This window comes from Prionailurus viverrinus, chromosome F1 (genome assembly GCF_022837055.1).
Source record: "Prionailurus viverrinus isolate Anna chromosome F1, UM_Priviv_1.0, whole genome shotgun sequence".
Classification (NCBI taxonomy): domain Eukaryota; kingdom Metazoa; phylum Chordata; class Mammalia; order Carnivora; family Felidae; genus Prionailurus; species Prionailurus viverrinus.
The window spans coordinates 55,060,891-55,081,624 of record NC_062577.1 but is presented as its reverse complement, the minus strand read 5'-3'; the positions used below and the strand labels follow the sequence as shown (position 1 = coordinate 55,081,624).

The following is a 20,734-nucleotide window of genomic DNA, read 5'->3' as shown; positions in this document are numbered from 1 at the left end:
AAAGACCAAGATGCCTTAGCTAGCTCCTGTGGCTGTTAGAAAAATAACCTACTTCTGAAGTTAGGTAACAACTTATCTGCCAAGGAAACAGGAGTTTGGCTGTTCAATAAGCTGGAGAGTCACCTTGTTACTTCCTACCTAGGAAATGCAATCCCCTCTTCACAGACTTTGCTCCCCTCAAATTCTTTATTGAATTCAACACAATAGATTCACCTGGTCATGGAAATGTCTTATGCCTCCCTCGGCCTCTATGGATGGTTCACTTCTTTGCTTTTTTCCAACCTGTGGCCTAATTCCATACTTCTAACTTCTGTTTATAACCCCCTCCCTTTTTTAAAATGTGTATTTATTTATTTATTTTGAGAAGAGAGAGAGAGAGAGAGAGAGAGAGAGAGAGTACTAGCAGAGGAGAGGGGTAGAGAGCAGGGACGGGGGGAGAGAATCTTAAGCAGGCTCCATGCTCAGTGTGGAGCCCCATGTAGGACTCGATCCCACGACTGGGAGATCATGACCTGAGCCAAAATCAGGTGGGACACTTAACTGACGGAGCCACGCAGGTGCCTGCCCCCCCCCCCGCCCACTTTTAAAAACCTATAGGCACTTCAAATGTAACATATGCAATACTGAATACATCCTATTCCTGTTGGCCCCCAAATCCACTCCTCCTCTGTCATTCTCTCTTTTGGTTGCTGACATGACATTGCCGACATCTCTCTAGTTCTTTACACAATGCACTTGAACGTCGGTCGCCTTGGCTCTCATCTTTTGTCCCTACCATCCATATCTAATCACACACTGAAAATCCATTGATTTGGCCTCCAGAGTGGCACTGTCTTTCCACTGGCATTACTTCTCATTTAGAATATTTGTATGGCATCTTGAGGTATCTCTGTCTTTAGTCGTGCTACATACTGCTACCCCACTGCTTCTAAAAAACTTTTCAATTGGGTATACCTTGCATGCAGAATAAAACTCAGATTGTAGTATTTGGACCTTGAGGTTCTCTAAAATCTGGAACCAATCTGTTTATTGCCTTTCATACGTCTTCCCCACCACTCCTTTTCCATTGGTCAAGACCACCAACCAATATTAATCTCTCCCTTATATCTCCCACAGCCCTTTATGAGTACCAAAAGTCACCCATAATACTCATCACACTTAGAGTCACGTGTAGCTGTCTCCCAGTTAGGCAGTGAGCCTCTGGAGGGCTTGTCCTCACCACCTCATTGTGCTCACATGGCCTCTAGTGTGATAAATTAGATGTTATCCTCTGAGGATGTTGGTTGAATAAAAACTGGTTGTATATAGCCTTTGCTTCTGCTGACACTTCAATTCAGATGTGAATTCAAGGATGACTTTCTGCGTGGCTCTGAGGTTTCAGTGTCCTTCCATTCTCCTTCTCTGCTCTCCTTTCTTGCACTTAAAGAGGCTCGGTGCCCTCATGTTCATTCCTGTCCACCCACGCCTCTTACTGGGGAGCCTACATAGATCATTCCTTTTAAGGAACACCAGCTCCCAGACCCTTTCCTTCCTAATTTCTTACCAAAACTACACAACCCGGAGACAGACTTTGAGCCCATTCTCTTCATTTTACAGATGAAGACAAAGGCCTAGGAAGGTGGCATGAATTGCCCAAGTTCATGCCACATATTAGTGGTCTCACTAAGACAGACCCACGGTCTCCGGACTCTAAGCCATTGCTCTGTCTTTCATACTTTGCCCCCCATTCCGTATCTCAACACCATCAGCCTCAGTCTGCCATTAAAGATGGGCAAGGACCCACTTCTGACAACGTTCCGGAAGCATCTCTCTGTCACCAACAGTTTCTAGCGCGCTAACTCAGAATCATGGGTTTGGGAGAGTTCATGTTAGTACCCTCCTGTGATTATTTTGGTCACAAAATCTGGATGATTTTGGTGCTTTTTCTAGCTCCTGAACTCATACCTCGGAGAGACACGGTCTATTCTGAGATGTGTAAAGCCTGCACATTTTCTGCAATGCGCTTCCTTGTGACCGCGTGGTTGGTGATGTTCACTGTCTAACACAATCCTCCCACACTCGCAGAAACCATGGCAGGCAGAGCTGCAGCTTTACAACTTCCTGGGGGAAGAGTTCAGTTCATGAATGTGTTGTAATTTCTGTGAAGGGTATCTCAAGTCCTTCAAAACATTCATGAATGAGCCTTTTCAATACCACTTGGAAGGAAGTCAGGGACTTCACCCGTTGAAACCCAGCAGTAATGAAATTCAAGGCAGCCACACAAGGGATACATGAATGCCTCCGGGCAGAACAAAGGGCAGCTGAATCAGCCGGGGGCAGTCACTTCCACAAAATGCGTTCACCTGAATAGGAACTCAGATGGTTTTCAAGGAATGACACTGTATCCTTCCCAAAAGTATCACGTGTTCTCTATTCTTCCTGTAAAGCTAGGAATATAGATTTACATTTTATTCTCATTTGGTATTGGTGCCATATTTTAGGGTTTAATCACTAGGACTTGATGATCTGAGGAAGCGTTGCATTTTTTTTCAGATGAAAAACAGAAGTACTGAAAGCTTGCTTTTTCTGCAAGCTTGCATCACAGAATTACAAGTCCCTGATGCTTCAGGAACCTTATAGTACATCCAATCCAACCATATATTTTGTAGGGTTAGAACTGACCCTGTTAACCTGATAGCATAGATTATCTAATTTTGTGCAAATCATTCTACTCTAGAAACAGGAATTGATCGAGTAGTAACTCGGGCACTAAATTATGGTTATATTATTAGGACGAAGTGTGTACACAGGCCTGACAGACAAGAACGCTCTGGACTTCATCTATTTGCCTTCAATTTATTTCCATCTCATTTTCTGTTGTACAAAATGGGTGACCACTTCAGGTTTTGGAAAATTATGTGAGTGCCAATGGTGCTTTGCGCTACCATTAAAATCATTCTTTTTTGGTTTTTACTTTTGAGGAAAAAATAATGTAAATGAACTTCAAGACAACTTGAACTCAGTGACACGTCAATTTTTTCATTAAAAAAAAATGAGCGAAGACACACTTTCAAGATGGTGTTGTGACTATCCAGTTAAACAATGGACAGAAAAATACTTTAAGAAATATAAAGTGCCTTGTAAAAGAAGCAGGCTACTCTACTTAATTTACGTACGCATTCCATTCCATTTATTTCCTCAGCAAATGTTTATTAAGCACTACGCGCTAGGTCTTGTGCAAGATACCGCCGACATGAAGGGGAGTTAAAGGAGATCTCACCTTGCTGGAGTTTGCAACAAAGTCTTCCTGATCCTGGTAACTCTCCACCCCCACTCCCCAAAACCAAAACCACCACCAGGTAAGGTTCCCTGTTATGTACTGTCTTCCCACTTCGTACTTCTTTCCTTCCCAGCATTGTCAGGATTTCAGTTACATAGTTGAGTAATTAATTGCCTACTACTTGTGTGCCACTAAAATTTTAGCTCCGTGGGAACAAGCCTTTCATCTTTTATTCTTTTATACTCAGCGCCTCACGTGGCTGGCATAAAAAAGACGAGCAACAAATAACTTGCTGAATGGATGGATGAACGAGAATGAATGAAAGGCCAAATGAATGTCGAAAACTTAAAGAGTATGTAATACATTATAACCCGTACTATATTAGGCGTGCAGAGTACTATGGGAATTTGCAGCAGGAGCACTTAAAGTTAGCCTTAATGGGGCTGATTTCCAGATGAGAAAGTAATCTCTTCAAACTCTGATGCTTGCAGGATACCGTTCCCCGCTGGGCTGCCACGAGTTTAACAGGGATTCTTCTCTGAAATACCAGGACCGTGCCAATAGTAGGACATCAATAAGATTGGTTAAACGGTTCAAAGGCTGGCGTGGACAACGTCCAATTAGGTCATCTCTGGCTCAAAGCCAGAACAAATAAAAGCGTTCGTTCCCGGCTGTAGGCGCAGAGCTGGGATTCAAGTCGGCAGCCAGCCTCCACGTAGACGTTGGCTCCCCAGGGCCGCAGCCGGTCACGTGACCCGGACCTCGCCAGGCCCCGGCGCCTGGGCCGGCCCGCGCATGCGCAGCGCTCCGGGGCGGCGGGCCCGAGCGCGCTGACAGCTTCCGGTTTGGTTTCCCCGCCCCTGCGCGGCTAAAGCAGTGCGGGCTCGGCGGCGGTAGCCGTGGGGCGGCGGGGGGGGGCAGGGCGTGGCGAGGTGAGGTGGGTGCCCGAGCGGGGTTCCCGGAGCCATGGCCTGCTCCATTGTCCAGTTCTGCTACTTCCAGGACCTCCAGGCCGCCCGGGACTTCCTCTTCCCTCATCTGCGGGAGGAGACCCCCAGCGGCGCCGTGCGGAGGGACCCCAGTAAGTGCCCCCTGCCTGGCCGCTCCCTTCCCCCGCTCCGCCCGCGGCCCCTGCTGGGCGGCTGCGGGTCTCCTCCCCGCCCCGCCACCGCTGCCCTCGGGGCTCCTAGATTTCCCCCCTGCGCTTTCCTTCTTCGCTCCGCGCTGAACCCCTGCCCTCCTCGTCCTACACCCCGTCAGCCCTGGCCCTCTGGCCAGAACTGCGCCTTGCTTCCTGACGCGTCTGCCTACCCCCCTCCCCACCCCCTACCCCCAGCTTTCTGCCCGAGTGCCCTCTCCATCTCCCCCCTCCAACCCGCGGTCCCCTGTTCCGCACGGCTTGCTCGGCGTTCGCAGCCTCCTCCCCGTGCCTTGCCAGCTGTCAGCGCCTTTCCCGGGTGCTGCCTCAGCCCCTACCCCTCCATCCCCGGAACTGTGGCCTTTGGCCACCCTCCCTTCCTAAAGTGTTTATCTTCGCCCACCGCCTGCCTTCTTCCGGCCCCTTCCCCTCCATTCCCCGCCCCCCCCAGTCCCCCATTCAGATGTAGAGAATAAGTGGTCTGATCGACAAGTGAGTGACTCCTGAGGTGGTGAGTAGGCGGCTCCCAAATAAGGAAAACCTGACAGGAAGCGAGGGCGAATCTACATCAGGAAGTAAAATTACCGTAACTTGGGCCAGGAAAAGTTCATGTGCTTTATTGAGACGAGACGCCGTCCCCCTGTTTATTGCCATCCAACAGTATGAAGCGAGTCCTGGCCCAGGCAGTATACAACCCCGAGTCTGGTTTGTTAGAGACTGCAGAGTTTCTCGGCATTTCCCCACGTTTCTCCTGTTGGAAGGGTGTGCGTTTGGTGTCTCCCGGGTTCTCCGTATTTCCCACCTCGAGCGCACGTCTGGTTTTGCGGTACCGTGAGTGCTGTCATTTGTGCAATGCCGGAATGGTGACAAAAGACCCGGACCCGCTAAATAAACTCCTTCCCCCTTCTCCAGCGTGGAAGGTGTCAGGACTCTCTGTGCCAGTCAGCAGTGCCGCAAATCAAGGAGGGTAGTGTCTGCCATCTAGGAGCTGGGACCGAGAAAGGAACACGGAATGAGATCTACATGAACACCCCTACGTGCATGTATAGCCATCCACACGTGCGTGTGCATGTGGCCCTAGGACACTCCTTGAAGCTGAGCCCGCCTTTGAAGTAGTAGCTACGCGAAGAGGGGAGAGGTGGTGGGATGTGCAGAGGAAGGGAGGCCTGAAATCACAGGGCAGAAAGTTGCATGGCTGAGGACCAGGAGGCGAGGGAAAGAGTGGGGGAGATGAGGCTGTGAAGGTAAGCGGGAGTTTGATCGCGAGAAGCCCGTGGAGGTAGTGGGAAAGGCCTTTGAAAGACTTTAAGCAGAGAACTGACTCGGCCGGGCTTCTACTTAAGGTATGCAGCAGAGTTTTTGAATACCTGTTACGTGCTTGCAGGGAGGTGGGTGGGAGGCTGTCCCAGAAACGCAGGAAGTGATGGGAGCTTGCACTAAAAGAGCCTCAGCGGGACTGGAGAGGAAGAGAGAGATTGGAAAGCTGCTAAAGGAGGTAGGATCTGCAGGACCTGGTGCAGATCTGGTGTTGGCATTGGAGCTGATGAGTGAGAGGGAGTTGAGAATGTCTTTGGCTTGGGCAGGGGTGTGTAATGAGAGAATGAAGGAGATGGGTTTTGGGCCTTTTGCGTCTTACGTGTTTGTGGTATGTCCAAGGGAGGGGGTCCAGTCAGACGCTAGATCTGGAGGTCTGAAGCTTAGTAAGGATCCCGGGCCAGCGATGTTAACCTGGAAGTTACCAGCCAAAAGTGTCAGTTGAGTCTCAAAGATCACGTATGCAGTGAAGTGAGTACAGCAGATGTTCCTTAGAGGAGCAGTGGTGTTCAAGAGTCATGGAATGGGAAGAAGACTGAGAAAGGAAAACCAGGTGAGAGCATGCCCGGGAGCTGAGGGGGGTCAGGATTTGATGAAAGGGAAGAGCGATGAGCAGTTGCAGGCGCAGCTGAGGTCAGCTCCGGCAAGGATGCAAAAATGCAGGGCGCCTGGGTGGCTCAGTCGGTTGGGCATCCGACTTCGGCTCAGGTCGTGATCTCCCGGTCCGTGAGTTCGAGCCCCACATCGGGCTCTGGGCTGACAGCTCAGAGCCTGGAGCCTGTTCGGATTCTGTGTCTCCCTCTCTCTCTGACCCTCCCCTGCTCAAGCTCTGTCTCTCTCTATCTCAAAAATAAATAAAAGTTAAAAAAAAAAATGAAAAAAAAGGATGCAAAAATGCTCGGTGGTTTTGGGCAGGTGGGGGTGAGTGGGACCTTAGGGCAGTTTCCATGGAATGTGGAGACAGAAAGCATATTTACAGAATATTGAGGAGCAAAAAAAAAAAAAAGAAGTTGACTCAAGGAGCCAGGTGTGAAGGATAGTAGATACAGGACTGTGGACAGGAGATGCGGCAAAAAGAACCCATTCTGTCTATCCTGCCGCTGATCCCCTGCTCTTCTTTCACCCGGGCAGTGACACCGGCCTGCTGATTGATCTTCCTGCTTCTGACCTTGATTTCTTGTCATTCTTTTCCCAAAGTAGTCAGAGCGAGCTTTTAAGACATTTTAGATCATAGCATTGTCCTTTAGAACTCCATGGCTTTCGATGGCGCTTAATATAAAAATCCAAAGTCCTTACATGCTTTATAAGGCCCTTGAGGCCCTGCCTCCTGCCACTTCTTGGCACCTCATGTTCCTCTCCCTTATTTCCTGTGCTTCGGACACACTGTTGTTAAACCAGTCAGGCTCCTTTGTGCCTAGGGCCTCTGCCCTTGTTCCGGTCTCTTCTTTGGATGCTGTAGGCAGAGCTTTCATTCTGTCTGCATCTTGTTAGTCAAGTCTCCCCCTCGGATGTCATCATCTTGTTCTGACCATCTCATCTAACGTAGTCACTCCTGCCCACTCAATTGCCTTTGTTACGCCCCATCATACCATTTATTTTTATCACTGTGTCCCCTCCAGTATGGTAGCCTCTAGCCACATCTGGCTCTTGAGCCCTTGAAATGTGGCAAGTGCTACCGAAGAGCTGAATTTTTAATTCTACTTGATTTAAGCTTCAGATGTGCCAAATGTGCCAGTGGCCAGATGTGGCTAGTGCCTACCCTATTGTGTGGCACAGTTGTAGGTGCTAGGATTTAGGTACATACAGAGTGAATACTTGTCCAAGGTCACACAGTGAAGGCTAGCCTTACGATATCAATCTGGGCAGTGGGGGATATAGAGTCATCTGGGGATATAAACATCTAGATTAATTTGCAGTATGCTCATGAGTTTGCAAGGGTGATTTAATTTCTTACCCTTTTAAATCAAACTCTCAGGTTTGTGGGTGTTGGTATTATTGTGGCTACCATCAATTCAAGTAGAAAATAAATAGAGAAGGAACCTCTTACCCAGTTGAGCCCATTTGCCAAGCCAATATTTTACCGCTAAAACAGTGCATTTATTTACAATTAAAAATCATCAAATATCTTGTCATACTGTTGATAGTTTACTTCAAATTCTTGGAATGACTAACTATGGATTTCCATAATCACTGCAGGTGTTTTTTGTTTGTTTTTTTACAAAACCTCCAGTTTTGTAAAGAGGTCTTCATTAGGACAACGCGAACTAAGGTTTTGTGAGGGTGCAAATTTACAGAGTAAAAAGAGCAGGTAAGTAGGACCTGCCTTAACCTGCGGATGGTGTTTGGCTTTGCGTTTCTTCCCTTTATTAGTGTTATAAATGATTACTTTATTAGGAAGCAGAAATCATGACATCATTTTATTTTCCTAGCTTATATAGTTTTAATTTCTTATCCCAGCTCATCTCTAGGGGGTATGTACAACCAAAACAACAATAATAACAAAAACCCCTCAACTACTTGTCATGAATTATTTGTTGTAGGTAAGTGATGATCTTGAAGGCTCATTAGTTGGTTCAGTAATTGTTTTAATGTGGACAGCTGCCATAGACATAGTGATAACCTGGTGCCTGGAGACCCAGAACTCTGTACTACTCTCTTCTATGTTTGAATTGTCAGAGAATAAGAGTATGACTTTATGGTACTTTGTATCTTCAATTATGAAATGAGAATGTCTTCTGTGGCTTTAAGAGAGGTCTTGAACCCTGGGGCACCTGGGTGTCTCAGTTGGTTAAGCATCCGACTTCGGCTCAGGTCATCATCTCACGGTTCACGAGTTCCAGCCCCACGTCGGGCTCTGTGCTGGTAGCTCAGAGCCTGGAGCCTGTTTTGGATTCTCTGTCTCCCTCTCTCTCTGCCCTTCACCCACTCACACACTCTCTCTCTCAAAAATAAATAAACATTAAAAAAAAAAAGATCTTGAACCCTACACTATTTCCCATTGTTTATATTAGTGATAACTATTAGTAATTGTTTCTACTAAATCAAATGCTATTTCAGACAAAAATTTTGGTCTCATGCTTTGAAATTTCAGAGGTGGGTAGTAGTAGGGGTCTGCACATAAACTATGGTGGCATAATTTCCAGTGAGACTGGATTTCTGGACCAGATCTTTCTGGTATTTATAATTGAATTGGGGGGGTAGAAAATAGACATACAGAGAGGGAGAATCAGAATATTTGGAGGTAATTTGGATATTACAGTATTGTGGATCTCATAATTACCTGATAATAAAATAATTTCCAGGTGGCATACTAAAAAAGTAAGGCAGCTTTCCTTCCTGCCTCTTTTACTGGAAAGATAGAAGATAAAGCAAGCAGGAAATTACCTTGGAGTCGTCAATTAAAGTCATGTTTTTATACAACTGCTGAGCAAAGTGTGCTTTTTAGGATAACCTAAAATCATGGAATCCACTTTACATGATGGGATATTACAAAGGGCATAAAATACCCATTTTTTATACCTTGTGAAAATGCTCTCTTGTTTCAGATCATACTAGGGGTAGAGATGTAATCTGAAAGTGGAACGTTTATAGGAATTTCAGAAAACTTATGGGATTACTGGATTTTGTTAGCTATTTAACATCGGAAGAGCTCTTACAGATAAAATGTGTCAGTGAGGAAATTGAGACAGGCATTGTCTTGTTTCATTAAGCTAGTATTTGTTGAGTACTTCCTGTGTACTAAGCACAAAGTAGGCATAAAATAAGTCCCTTTGCTCAAGGAGCTTTCAGCCAGTAAAGGAAATAAGCACGTAAAAGGAGTGTTAAAGGTGTTGTGCTGTAACTTGGCACAAGACAGTTGGAGAATGAAGGAGTGTCCATTCTATATAGGGGACTCACGGAAGTCTTCTTAGAGCAACTGTTACTTTCACTGAGTCTTAATTGTTTAATGGATGTCTGTCAGGTGGAGAGAAATGGTCAGCCAAGGGGTGTGAAACAGGATGAGGTTCAGATGCTGCAAATAGAAAATTGCGGGAGAGTGGGGTATGGTAAGGGATGAGCCTGCAGAAGTTGTCAGAGGAACTTCAATTTTATGCATCATCAGATGGAAGTTAAGAGTACCTTGGGGTTACATGGAAATTTGCCCAAGAGTTACTTGGCAACAGATAGTTTTAAGTAAACTAATTTCTAGGTACTCTTTTAAGTGCCTTCCTTTCTACCCTGCCTTTCTCCCACGTTACTAAATAAAGGCTCACCTTTCATACATTCTGAATATTATTATAGTAAGTTGCTCCAGATTATTTAGAAAAAAGTCCCCTTTAATCAAGGCCCCATAAACTCTCCATGCATCTCGAGACATTTCCAAATAATTTTTGCTATTTAATAGTCATCAAAATTTGTGATGTATGTATGTTGTTATTCTCTGTTATTGGCTCCTAATAATAATTGAAATAGGTCAAGAAGAAAAATTCTAATACATAATTCTAATAAAATTCTTGTCACAGCAAAGATTTTTCTCAATTCATGTTTTTGCGGAGAAATTTTTGGATTAATAATTAGAATCGCATTCTGTGGAGGAAATGGAATGGAAATAGGCATTTAAGGAGAAGGGAGTACTTACTACCTTTAGAGAACATCATTTTTTAATGGATATTGGTATCTTTTCCCTATAGTGTATGGAATCTACTGAATAAGTTTAAAAGGGTGGTATACATTTATATGAAAATGTCCATGTTTATCATATATCAGAAATTGTATCTTTTATGCAAGGGATACATACCATTGAAAAACTCTTGGGGGTGTATATAAACAAAAAGTTTGAAGGTAATCTTCTATAGGGCTCAGTCATTCCCAGTCTTTTTTTTTCATCATAGGACACATAAAAAATGAAACTTTGTATCTGAATAGTGAAAACAATTTTGAAAAAAGAAAAAAGTTGGAGGACTCATACCTCTTGATTTCAAAATATTACAAAACTGCACTAATCAAAACCATGTGGTACTGGCATACAAATAGACAAGTAGAATAGAGTCCAGAAATAAACCCTTGCATATATGGTCAGGTGATCTTTGACAGGGATACCAAGACCACTCAGTGGGGGAAAGGACAGTTTCTTCAACAAATGGTGTTGAAAAAGCTGCATATCCATATACAAAAGAATGAAATTGGACTTCTTAGACCATATGCAAAAATTAACTCAAAATGGATTAAAGACCTAAATATAACACCTAAAACTATAAAATGCTTAGAGGAAAACATAGGGGGAAGCTTTATGACATTGAACTTCCCAGTGAGTTCTTGGATATAACACACAAAGCAGAGGCAACAAAAGAGAAAACAGGCAAATGGGACTATATCAAACTTTAAAACATTTGTGAATCAGAGGATGCGGTCAACGGTGAAAAGGCCACTTACGGAATGGGAGAAAATATTTGCAAATCATGTTATCTAATAAGGGGTTAGTATCCACGATATATAAAGAACTACTTCACCTCGACAGTAAAACCAAAACCTGGACAAAGGGCTTGAACAGACATTTTTCCAATGATGTCATAGAAATGGTCAATAAACATGAATAGATGCTCCATATCCGTAATCATGAGAAATGCAAATCAACACCATAATGAGAGATCACCCCACACCCATTAGGATGGCTACTATTAAAGAAAAAAACCCAGAAAATAACAACTGCTGGCAAGGCTGTGGAGAAATTGGAGCTCTACACTGTTGGCAGAATTGTAGAATGGTGCAACTGCTATGGAAAATAGTATGGAATTTCCTCAAAAAACAAATAGAATTGTATAATTCAGTCTCATTTACGTCTCATTTCTGGGTGTATATCCGAAAGAATTGAAAACAGTGTCTCAGAGATATTTGCACACCCGTGTTCTTAGCAGTGCTGCTCACAAAAGCCAAGGAGTAGAAGCAGTCCAAATGTCTATTGCTGAATGAATGGATAAACCAAATATGTATACATACAATGGAATATTATTCAGCCTTAAGGGGAATCATACAGCATGCTACAATGGGAATGAACCTTGAGGACATTATGCTATGTGAAATATTAGTCACAAAAAGACAAATGCTACATGATTCCACTAAAGTAAATACATTCATAGAAATGAGAATTAGAATGGGGTTACTGGGACCTGGGAGCCGGTGGGGGGGGGTGGGGGAGGGGAAGAAGAGCCTTGTTTAATGGGTGTAGCGTTTCAGATTTGCAAGATGAAAAAGTTCTAGAGATCTGTTTCACAACAACGTGAATATATTTTGTACTACTGAACTGTACACTTAAAAATGGTTAAGATGGTGAATTTTATGTTTTTTAACATAATAAAAATGTGTATCAGTATGGTAATAAATTGGTCGTACAGAATAAATAAAGATGCTCATGGTGGGAAGTGACCTGCCAGTAGTTCGAATAGCCCCAAGCCCTACCTGGCTGTCATGAGAGATGAGAGATACCGGTAGCCTATTTGTAGTTTACTAGGAAGTTCTACTACAGGCAGGGAGTAGACATTAATGGTTTTAAGCAAAAGCATAGCATTTCAGGATTTGAGTTGCAGGTAGATGGATTTGGTGGCTGTGAAAAGAATAGATTGGGTAGTTCAAAGCTAGAGGTAGATGACCATTTGGGAGATGTTTATAGAAGTCAGATGAGGGCCTTCAGAAGTAAAGACAGAACTAGGGCTGTAGCAGTGGCGATGGAGTTTGAAACTTGCCAGAGGTAGCAGTGGCAATCTACGAAAGGAATTTGAGCTGAGAAGTAGCGTAACCAGCTAATATCCTGGCGACATTGTTTTGTCAGCAAAGAAGAGAATGGATGGGACTGGTGGGTGAAAGTGGAAGTAGAAAGACCAGTTGGGTGGCTGTATTCCAGAAGGGGAGGTAATCTTCTTAGATTGGTATTCCTCAGGTGTTATTTAGTATTATTTAAAGTGGCCATCCTGGAATTAGAAGACAGGAAGTATTTTTTTGCATGACTACTATGCTGATTACCATTTGGAACTATAGAGACCCTTAGTGAACGTTCCTGATGGAAAGGAATCCTTGAATCTCTTAGGTGTGTGCCATGCCCGTATTTCTCCTTTGAAAAGAAGAACAGAAATAGTCTTCCAAAGACAGATCACTTTTCTTTGTGCCATGTGAGCCGAGGTCTCACAAATTTCCTGGAAGAGAGAAGGTTAAGAGAAACTTAGTTACTCATTGTCACATTGCCTTTTTTTTTTTTTTTTAAGTATATAAAATCAGACATGAAAGTCACCTTCTGGTTGCTCATATCCCACCTTCTAGGTGTTAAAACTTCAGTGCTGTGCTGTTCAATATGGTAGCCATTAGTGATACGTGGTACTTTAAGTTTAATAGAAATAAAAGTAAAAATTCAGTTCCTCCATCATACTAGCTATATTTCAAGTGCTCAGTGGCTACATGTGTCTAGTGGATACCTTATTGGAGAGTACAGATATAGAACACTTCCATCATCAAAGTTCCATTGTAAAGTGCTGCTGTGGTAAGACTCCTCTGAGACTCTCTGCTTAGACAACACACATGCTGCTTGGGTATTTTAATTTTGTATTATAGTCTCATTTTTGTCAAATATGTACTCTGGAACTTTTATGCTTATCTGATGTAAACATCTTTCCAAGTTTGTATACGCAACTCTATAGCATTTTTTCTAATGACCACACAGTGTTCCAATGAAGACTCTACCAGGCTATATTTATTCCCCTATCAATGAACATTCAGATTATTTCCAAAATTTTTGCTATAAGAAAATGCTCTAGTAAGCATCCTTATGCGTGTGTTTATGTATGATATCGGTATTTCTGTGTGTACATTTCTAGGGTTGGAATTGCTGAATGATAGACATTCACATTTTAAATCTTGGTTACAGTTGCCAAATTACTCTAAACAGTGGTTGGGTTCACTCCTATCCATGGTAAACAGAAGTGCCTATTTACACACATACTTGTCATCATTCTTTGTTCCAGTTTCGTTGACTTGCTTTTCTGATAAGTGAAAAACGGTTCTCATGCGATAAAATAAGATTGTTATCAGACTTTATCTGTATTTTTTTTAAAGCGGCAGGTAATAGCAAAGTTAATCTGGCATTAGAAGAATTTACTTCAAATACAAGGAAAATTTTCTCACTAGTACTAGTTGAATATTATAATGAGTTAAATGATAGTGTTGAATTGGCTTCCTTAGAATATGCAGGAATTAGCTATAGCTAGCAGTATTTACATACCTTCACCCATATTTCACATCCTCACCTTATTAGCCATGCTTGTCTTTTTCTGAAGCTTTGGATATAATAAATCAGTAATACGTAAGTATGACATTGTAGGAAGCAATTATAAAACATGTAGAAGTTTTTTCTAACATACACATTATTGACCTTATGATTTCTTTTGAAAAACAAAATGAATAGAAAATGGACTAGGGCAATTAAATTATGTTAAGTCTATGTAGATTTTGTTGTTTTTAAGATGGGTCTAAAGAGTTCTTAGGATTTGGGGCAAAGGGAGCATATTTATTTTTATAAGCTTTTTAGAGGAGGAGGATATTTTAGACCTTAAAGATATTTTCAGTTCTGTCATTTTGTGAACTATTAAGAGCATACACTTACTTGACAACAGAAGTCATTAGAATTCTAGAACTGAAAGGACCCTTTTGAAGAGCTAGTCTGATTTAATCATGGTGTTCTGAACGAAGCTGCTTGTAGAAATGGGATGGCCTCTTCATTTTAGATTGCTGCATATTTTATGTGCTGAAAAGAATATGCTAATATGCAATTTATTTTACCATTTCCCTAGAAATAGAAAAAGATGAATAATTCTGAGGCATAGGAAATTAAGAAGCAGTTTCTCTATTCTTTAGTCCTTTTTTATTTCGTATTGCTCTGTGATGGGTTCTTTGCCTTGGCCAAGAAGAGCCAGCTAATTTTGTTGAAGTTTCTGAATTACTTACAAGCCGTGGGTTCTAGAGGTTCTTGCTCTTTATAGAAACAAGTACATTCTCTGTTTTTTCTTGTCTCAGGAAGAATGGAAACGAATTTGCTTCTGTGCTAATAAGATCTTTTATTAGACCATGGAGATTAAATTAAGTTTTTCTTTTTCTAACATTTAATGATTTCAGTTTCTCATTTAGTTTTTGATCTTGACATGCTCATATTGGAAAAAGCAAATACTGCCAAATTAATTGTCCGCTTCAGGATTCAGTTTCCTTTCTAGCTTCAGGTTCTTGTTATATGAAAAACATACACTCAGTTTATGAGGACAGACTGTTCAGAAGCAAATCAGACTAAGGTATTTTTGGAATTAAAAAGAGCTACAGAAAGCAAAAGTTGAATTTCTTATTTGAGCTTTTGTTGGTAGAATAATTCATTCACTGGGAGTACCCCTAAAAAAATCTGTATTTTTTCATGTTTGAATTAAAATGTGTTTTCTCTGTGTCAATGACTATATCATTTATCAAATGAGAGACTGAACAGTTCTTTTATACCAGTATAATCTGATCTCTTCGGGGATAAATTCTCTCCAGAAGGAGATGTAGTTACATTTTACATTTTGAAGTCACTGGTTTTATTCATTCAGGCAGAGTGTTGAACTTGATCAGGATAAGAACATCAGTTTGTGCTTATGTTATCAACCCCTTTAGACAGTTCAAAATAGTCATCTTCAGTGACGGGTATAAAAAACTTCAGGATTGAAAAGTCAAGTTACTAATCACTGAAGAGGTAGTTGCTTTTTGTTACTATTATTATTACTTCATCTTACTTGTTTTTATTTCTCTCCACATTATATAAGTTGTGGAGACAAAAGAGATCAGCTTATGAAATTTTTTTTTAATGTAGAGAACAAGAATGATTCAAGATGTGGTATGAAAGCAGGAATGAAGGGTAATGTCATCAAATGAAGTAGACTAACAAAATATGTTAAGCTGGCAAACTTTTGCAAAGAATCAAAATCCTCCGCATAGTCCTTGCTTTTCAGTGAATTTTAAGGGAAATTGGCTAAGAGTGTGAAAATTTAAAGAAAGCTCACCTCTCCAGAAAGGAGCTCACCTCCCCCACCCAAATTAAAACATTCAAAACTAAGCAGAACTGTCTCATGTACTTGGAAATGCCAGTTTTTCAGTAGGTTGCTCGGGAAATGAAGTGGGAAAACCCAGTTAAAACATGAGCCTTTGAAATATTTGGCTTATAGACGGAGGCTATGCTGATGTAATATAGTTGTAAAATTATTGCTTTAGGAGCAACATCTGGTACGTGAATCTCAGCATGAAAGTAGCAAGACGAGGGTAGGAGTTCCATGATCTATTTTAGATTTTTTTCAGTAGGCACTATTTGCCATTTGGAAAAAAGTTTTTTTTCCAGGTAAGTGTATTTTTATTATTTTCAATTCCAGTGTAATTAACATACAGTATTATATTAGTTTTAAGTGTATAATATAGTGAATAAGCAATTCTGTACATCTCCTTAATCCTCATCTCCTATGATCTCCCCCATCCCCCCCATCTCCCCACCTCTCCTCTGCTAACCATCAGTTCTCTGTAGTTTCTTGGGGTTTGTCTCATTTTTTCCCCCTTTGCTTGTTTTGTTTCATAAATTTCGCATATGAGTGAAAGCATATGGTATTTGTCTTTCTCCGACTGACTGACTTCGTTTAACGTTACACCCTCTAGATCCATCCATGTTGTGGCAAATGGCAAGATTTCATTCTTTTTATGGCTGAGTAATATTCCATCGTGTATGTATACCGCCTTTTTATCAGTCATCTATTGATGGACACTTGGCTGCTTCCATAATTTGACTATTGTAAATAATGCTGCAGTAAACATAGGGGCTCATGTATCCCTTTGAATTAGTATTTTAATATTCTTTGGGTAAATACCCAGTAGTGGAATTACTGGGTCATAAGGTAATTCTATTTTTAATTGTTTGAGGAGCCTCTATACTGTTCTCAACAGTGGCCGCATCCATTTACATTTTCACCAGTCGTGCGTGAGGGTTCCTTTTTCTCCACATCCTCACCAACACTTGCTGTTCTTGTGTTTTTGATTTTAGCTGTTTGGACAGGTATGAAGTGATATCTCATTGTGGTTTTGATTTGCGTTTCCCTGATGAGGAGTGATGTTGAGCATCTTTTTATGTATCTGTTGACCATCTGTATGTTTTCTTTGGAGAAATACCTGTTCATGTCTTCTGCCCATTTTTAACTGGATTATTTGTTTTGTGTTGAATTGTCTAAGTTCCTTATATATCTTGGATACTAGCCCTTTATTAGATGTGTCATTTGCAAATATCTTCTCCCATTCAGTAGGTTGGCTTTTAGTTTTGCTTGCTTTGCTCTGCAGAAACTTTTTATTTTGATGCCATCCCAACTGTTTGTTTTTGCTTTTTGTTTCCCTTGCCTCAGGAGACATATCTAGAAAAATGTTGCTTTGGTCAGTGTCAGAGAAATTACTGTCTGTGCTCTCTCCTAGGATTTTTATGGTGTCAGGTCTCACATTTAGGTCTTCAATCCATTTTGAATTTATTTTTGTGTATGGTGTGAGGAAGTGGTCCAGTGTCATTCTTTTGCATGTAGCTGTCCAGTTTTCCCAACACTATTTGTTGAAGAGTGTCTATCTCCCATTGTATATTCTTGGCTTCTTTGTTGAATATTAGTTTATCATGTGATTGTGGGTTTATTTCTGGCCTCTCTATTCTGTTCTGTTGACCTATAGGTCTATTTTTGTGCCAGTATCATACTCTTTTGATTACTACAGCCTTGTAGTATGCCTTTTTTTTTTTTTATGTTTATTTTATTTATTTTGAGAGAGTGAGTGAGCAGGAGAGAGGGAGAGGATCCCAAGCAGGCTCCGGGCTGTCAGCGAAGAGCCAATCAAGAGTTGGATGCTTTACTGTCTGAGCCACCCAGGTGTCCCTAGTACAGCTTTGTAGTATATCTTGAAATTTGAGATTGTGATACCTCATGTTTTGTTTTTCTTTTTCAAGATTGCTTTGGCTATTCACCGTCTTTTGTAGTTCCACACACATTTTAGGATTGTTCTAGTTCTTGTGAAAAATGGCGTTGGTATTTTGATAGGGATTGCATTAAATGTGTAGGTTGTTTTGTCTAGTATGGACATTTTAACAATATTTGTTTTTCTAATTCATGCACGTGGAATATCTTTCTCTTTGTGTCATCTTCAGTTTCTTTTATCAGTGTTTTCAAAGTACAGGTCTTTCACCTCCTTGGTTAAGTTTATTCCTAGGTATCTTATTATTTTTGATGCAATTGTAAATAGGATTTTTAAAAAACTTTTTTTAATGTTTATTTTTGAGGGAGGGAGGGAGGGAGGGAGAGAGCAAGGGAGACACAGAATCTAAAGCAGTCTCCAGGCTCTGAGCTGTCAGCACAGAGCCCAACGTGGGTCTCAAGCTCACAAACCTAAGCTGAGGTCAGACGCTTAACCGACTGAACCACCCAGGTGCCCCTAAATAGGGTTGTTTCTTTAATTGCTCTTTTGGCTGCTTCATTATTAGTATATAGAAATGCAACAGATTTCTGTATATTGATTTTTGTATCAATATACTGAAATTCATTTATCAGTTGTAGTCCTTTTTTGGTGGAGTCTTTCAGGTTTTCTATATATGGTATCATGTCAATTGCAAATAGAGTTTTACTTTTTCCTTACCAGTTTGGATACCTTTATTTCATTATGCTAATTGCTGTAGCTAGGACTTCCAGTAGTATGGTGAGTAAAGATGGTGAGAATGGACATCCTCTTAGGGGAAAAGTTCTCACTTTTTTCCCCATTGAGTATGATGTTCGCTTTGGGTTCTCTCTGTAGGGCCTTTGTTATGTTGAGGTGTGGTCTCTCTAAACTTACTTTGTGGAGAGTTTTTAATCATGAATAGATGTAGTACTTTGTCACATGCTTTTTCTGCATCTATTGGAATGATATGGCTTTTACCCTTTCTCGTATTGATGTGATGTATCGTGTTAATTGATTTGTGAATATTGAGCCACTCTTGAAATACCACTGGATGGAGAATGATAATTTTAACAGCCGTTAAGAGTGTCTATGTGCTAAGCACTGTTCCTAGTGCTTTCGCTATATTCTTTTTTTTTTTTTTTTTAACGTTTATTTATTTTTGAGACAGGGAGAGACAGAGCATGAACGGGGGAGGGTCAGAGAGAGGGAGACACAGAATCTGAAGCAGGCTCCGGGCTCTGAGCTGTCAGCACAGAGCCCGCTGCGGGGCTAGAACTCACGGACCGCGAGATCATGACCTGAGCTGAAGTCGGCTGCCCAACCGACTGAGCCACCCAGGCGCCCCTATATTCTAACAACAGTATGAAGTAAATATGGTTACTCACTCCATTTTGCTAAAGATGAAGCTGAGACAGTAAGAGATTACATAAATTGCCTAAGGTCATATAACTCTTTAGGGGGTAAAACTGGGTATCCAACCCAGACAACTTGACACCAGAGACCTAATAGTTGTAGATTTGTGCTGTCTCATATTGTAGCTGCTAGCCACATAAACTTTTGAGCACTTGAAATGTGCCTCGTCCGAACAGATGTGCTCTAAGTGTAAAATATACATATCAGATTTTGAAAATTTAGTGTGGGGGAAAAAAGCGAAATATCTTCTGAATAATTTAACATTGATTACATATTGAAGTGGTATGTTGGCCATATTATATTACATAACATATTAAAATCTCACCTGTTTTCTTCTACTTTTAAAATATGGCTGCTACTAAATTTTAAATTGAATGTGTGGCTCCCATTATATTTTTGTCGGAGAGCACTGCTAAAGACTGGCCACCGATGAGTGAAGAGTCTAATTGGAGAGAATAGAAGGGTGGTGGCAGGCAAAGGAAAAAAGGATAATTAGGATCAGATTAGATTGGCATTAAAGTTTATCTTTGAAGCCGGTGTTCCTCAGAGAGTGATGCGTGGACGGTCTGCTTCAGATTTGCAGGGTGAGGCCATCCCTGGAACTTCAGTCATCCCTGATTCATTATTTTCACCTCTTGCAGCGCTACCTAGAGAGAGGAATCTGCAGAAGAGACAGTAACTCTAATTTTATAAGGCAGTGAATGTGAATCCCATTTCCTTAATTTTCTGATCAATTTTGTTGAATTAGACTTTAGCATAATGAAAGGCATAGGCAGTTGCTGACAGTGTCATTTAAAGATTTGCTTTCTGAAGATTGGATGTTTGCTACTTATTTAATAAATGGGGAAAACATTTAAAATGACCTTATAATCTATAGTGTAGCCTTTGACTAAAATGAGTGCCACTTAGCTTAGTAAGCAAACTAGGTAATTGCCAATGGCTAAATGATTTGGTGAATTGTGGAGCGTTTGGAAGTTTCATACTGGACCCTGACTACCCTAAAGAAGTTGTATGTGCTGGTGTCCTTAGTCTAGAATACACTGTTAAATTGGCCTACCTCTTAAGTTATACCACAGCTTGGGTCTCTTTAAAATTACCCTGCCCCATAGGAGATTTTTGTCTCTTTATTCTAAGAGACAATCATGGTGAATGATTTTTAGCTTTTCTTTATAGTAAGTAATAATGAAAAGTTAGTGTTATTTCATTATGAGTACATAGAATGTATAGATCTTAAGGTCCTATAGTAATGTTTCATATTGACACTGAATAGTGCACAGTTCTTAAATATATTAAATACGTTGGTTTTGTTATCTACAACTCTGATTAAAGGATCAATTAAAAAACGCTGACTACGGGATCACTTGTAGAACACCAGCCTTCATAGAAAAGTTACCAGAGGGAAAGACTGCCTGAACAAAATTATTCGCCTGAATGGCAACTTGATTAGACATTCATCAGATATTGTTTTAATATAAACCATTTTTTTTTTAAAGAATGTGTTTGGCCTGCTTGCACAGTTTGAGGGCATAAGAAATAACCTCAGTGAAGTGCAAGATTCCAACACTTTTTAACAGCTGACAGTAGCCATCAGACAGCACTCTGCAAAATGGCATCAAATGATTTTCAGC

The 20,734-nt window shown here is 41.2% G+C and overlaps 1 protein-coding gene across 4 annotated transcripts in view; it reads left to right on the top strand.

Annotated features, from left to right (window-relative positions):
• Positions 1 to 4,120: 4,120 nt before the first annotated feature.
• The window catches only part of RAB3GAP2 (RAB3 GTPase activating non-catalytic protein subunit 2), a 101,146-nt gene continuing 84,532 nt past the window's right edge, over positions 4,121 to 20,734 (top strand). For 3 of the 4 annotated variants that reach the window (XM_047840637.1, XM_047840635.1, XM_047840636.1), the window contains exon 1: positions 4,122 to 4,340. In XM_047840637.1, coding sequence (XP_047696593.1) covers positions 4,226 to 4,340 — 115 coding nt within the window. In that variant the 5' untranslated portion in view covers positions 4,122 to 4,225. Of the gene's footprint in view, positions 4,341 to 20,734 lie in introns of all 4 variants that reach the window. The other variant, XM_047840634.1, reaches the window with a different exon arrangement.